This window comes from Leucoraja erinacea, chromosome 35 (genome assembly GCF_028641065.1).
Source record: "Leucoraja erinacea ecotype New England chromosome 35, Leri_hhj_1, whole genome shotgun sequence".
NCBI classification, from domain to species: domain Eukaryota; kingdom Metazoa; phylum Chordata; class Chondrichthyes; order Rajiformes; family Rajidae; genus Leucoraja; species Leucoraja erinaceus.
Window position 1 is genome coordinate 13106277 of NC_073411.1, and position 3727 is coordinate 13110003.

The 3727-nt window shown below is 45.7% G+C and overlaps 1 protein-coding gene across 8 annotated transcripts in view; it reads right to left on the minus strand.

Moving 5' to 3' along the window:
• Positions 1-3727, minus strand: part of dbnlb (drebrin-like b) — a 27751-nt gene extending 24024 nt beyond the window's left edge. For 7 of the 8 annotated variants that reach the window (XM_055662352.1, XM_055662350.1, XM_055662349.1 and 4 more), the window contains exon 1: positions 3613-3725. In XM_055662352.1, coding sequence (XP_055518327.1) covers positions 3613-3695 — 83 coding nt within the window. In that variant the 5' untranslated portion in view covers positions 3696-3725. Of the gene's footprint in view, positions 1-3612 lie in introns of all 8 variants that reach the window. The other variant, XM_055662344.1, reaches the window with a different exon arrangement.

The following is a 3727-nucleotide window of genomic DNA, read 5'->3' on the forward strand; positions in this document are numbered from 1 at the left end:
CAGCTTCTTCCCCTCTTATCAGGCTTCTGAATAGCTCTTTCACATGGAGGGGAGTGTCAGATTCATAGTGACACCATTACGGATATTGGACTTTGTCTATGGAACTGGTGCGCCATAGACACCATCAAAATATTTAAACAATGTTTCACAAGTTCAACTTCGAAACCTGGATATGTTTTAACTTGCCTGCTGAGCGTGAATCATCAGGCCTACGTTTGTTGAAAGTATAAATCAAAAACCCATAACACTTATCCAGCATTTTGTATCTATCTTCAGTGTAAACCAGCATTTGCAGTTCCTACCTACACTATCAGTATTGGTTGATTATTGTCACAAGCACCGATACAGTGAAATAACTTTGATTTGCGTTTTATCTGCTGCCAACATCACCAGGCGTCACCACGCGACACGTTGTGAGTAGTCGCCCAAAGAGTCGTACCTTTTACTGGTGACCTTCAGTGACTATGATGGGTGGTGGCAAGTCGTCGAAAAAAATCGCGTAAGTGGAACAGGCCCTTTAGACAATGGATCACCTGCTCCATGTTCATTAAGATCAAGGCTGATTATTGCTACACAGAGTTTAACAGGCCGGGACTTATGAGCGTGAGTCCTGTGTGGTACACAATAATAATAATAATAATAAATTTTATTTTCGGGCGCCTTTCAAAGTCTCAAGGACACCTTACAGAAATTAACAGAAGAGAAAAAAACATATAGTCGGAGTAAAAAGTCCCTATAGGCTGGGGTGGGGGGGGGGGGGGGGGGGGGGGGAAAGAAGAGGGGGGTAAAATAGTCTTTGCTAAGTAAATGTGATACAATTTTATGTTCACCATCAAATCCCCGAATAAATTTGTACAGCATTCATAATACATCAAGGAAACATACTCAGACACTGCAAGCAGGCCACATTCTGGAAGAGTGCTTAAGGGTTGCAAGACTTGCTTAAGAGAAAGGACTCACAAAGGTATGAGACGCTGCTCAGTTCGGGTAACACAAGGTCAAGGGCAGCATTTTGAATTTAAAGATCTTATATTATAACTAGATAGAATTAAAACAACAGAGAAACTGTGCACATTCTGATCTGCTGAATTATTTATTGCACTGGTTCCGTATTCACTGCTCTTCTTCCCATTGCATCGTGTTCCTGTATGTTCCTTATTTCAGAAATCCCTTGCTAAACTGCATATAATTTATGACTTTTCAAACATATCAAATTCTAGGTTTTGCAGATCAATACAGAGTTCACTCCAATAGAACAGCAATTACAGAATCCACCATTTTTCATCCTCCCTGTGTTGTTCTATTGTACAGCTCACTTCACACACATTCTTTCTCAGCATATCAGCGATACAAGGTATATTCAATCTTCTCCTCTGACAATTGTCCACGTCCATTGTCTAACTGCAGACAACACTGTCGTTTGTTCCAGGGTACAAGGCACATGGAATGCCACCAAACGCCCTTACAAGTCATTCGCCTTCCTGACAGTTTTCCATATTAATTCATCTGTACTGGTTCTAAACCTGGGAACTCCCTGTACAATAGCACTGTGGAATAATCTTCAGATAACGGTTCAAGACAGCTCACCAACATCTTCTCAAGGGCTCGGCCCTGCAAGGATAGTGCTGAGCAAGTATCGTTCTGGGGTAATTGCTCAATTCACCACCTCTGGAAACCCCTTTATATCTTAAACCCAGGATTGAATATTAAAAGGTCACGCAAGTCAGATCAATCCCACATTATCAAGGATTTTTTTAATGTCCAATCTAAATCCAAATATTAATATGGAGAATCCAAAATCTACAGTAACACATCTCCAGATTAGAGACACAGAGAAATGTTAACAGAACACTTGGCAGCTGGCTTACTTATTAGTCATCCAGTTACATATCACTCACGTAGCACTCCTAATTACAATACTTCATCACTGCACCCCAACCTCCATCTATGGACACATGCCAAATGCCAGATCAGAGACATCTTACAGTTCACACAGAATAGTTACAACCGAGAATGGTTACAAGCATACACGTTAACATGGATGCTCTGATTCTTGTTTCCAGAACTGATTGGTTTGTGCTTTCTTCCTGCACCCATATTTTGAGTAATATTTGCAATTTTTTGGACATCAGACACCACCCCTGAAGCCACAGATGTTTGGAAACATGTAGCCAGCGCCTCTGAAATTACCTTCAGCAATATAGATAGGATGCATCCATCTCATCTGCACTAGGTGATTCATCCATTTTAAGTGCGGACTGTGAGACATCTTTGTTAACTAACTTTTAGCCCATTCAGAATCTCAACTATATTTCCCTCTGCTGTCGTAGGGTAAACACTATCACACAGACGGCCTAGCAAGTCGTTCAGTATCTCCTCTGTCCCCATGAATGGATTTGCTTTTCACTGTCACATCAACCCTGCCTCTTATAGACCCGTCATGCGCACAGTCCTACAGAATTACTGGATTTCCCTTTTTCTTGCTGAACAACTTCTCTCAAGTCCTTTGCCGCAATCTTTTTTTTTACTTCGCCTCTGAAACTTCCATAAATAGGTTGCTTCAAATGCATTAACAATCCGACATATTTTATATGCTCCACCTTATTCTCTTGCTGTGGTAATCTAGGAAGTTCTGCTAATAGTTTCTGTTCCCACTCTCTCAAGGGAAGTACCCAAACCACAACCAAAACTTATGAACTTAAAAGCTATGAATGTGAGTATGCCCTTGGCCTTTCAATCCTGCCACATTACTCATTGACATTATGGCCTTGTTCGGTTGGAAAACCAAAACTGTATTCACCATCTACAAAGAGATTCCACCCCTAGATATGCGTTCCTCATTCCTCCCCTTCAGAAGAGGAAGGATTGCTCATAAGGACTGTTCCCTTAGCAACTCTGTGGTTCAATCTTCCGCTCTCATCAACCACCCCACACGGATGTCTCCATTGCAACTACAAGCAATGCCATAGTTGTCCTTTCACCTCTTCCCTCCCCTCCCCACCCACCCATCATACGCAGTCACAGAATTTTCACTTGCACTACCAATCTAACACTGCATTCAATGTTCACCATGTTGTCTCCTCTACACGGGATGAACCAGAGGCAGGATGGGACAGGGTGATCACATCTACTCTCGGCAGGAGGGAGGGTGGCAGTCAAATCCATCCAGGATGGAGGGGGAAGGGCGTGATCGCATCTCCCCAGGATGGGGAGAGAGGTTGGTCACATCTTTTCTAAGGCAAACACATCCAGGGTGGAGGGGGTGGCCATATCCCTCCAGGGGGTGGAGGATAGAGTGGGCAACAGGTCCCCAGGGAAGGGGAGGGGGGGGAGAGGGTGGCCACCTCTTCCCTGGGTGGGGATAGAGGGTGGCTACAAGCCCCCAGGGTAGGGTAGGGGGGGGGGGGGGTCATAACCCCCAGGGTGGGGAGAGTCGGTAACCCCATCCCCCCCAGTGTTAGGGAGAGATATGAGGGGGGGGGGGGGGGTATTGGTCATCCCAACGCCTGTTACAGACCCACACCCGGCCCGGCCAAACCCAGCCCAGCCCAGTCAGGTCAGGTCAGGACAGTGGCTGTGCAGAAGCCGCCGGCCACCGTGCGCCGAGCTCACCAGTCGGTGCCCGTCTTGTCGTTGAGCACATCCTGGTAGGCGGCCTGCAGCGCCGGCCCGTTCCTGCTCAAGTTCGCCGCCATCTGCCAGGCTCCAGGCAGCCCCGGGCCCGTCC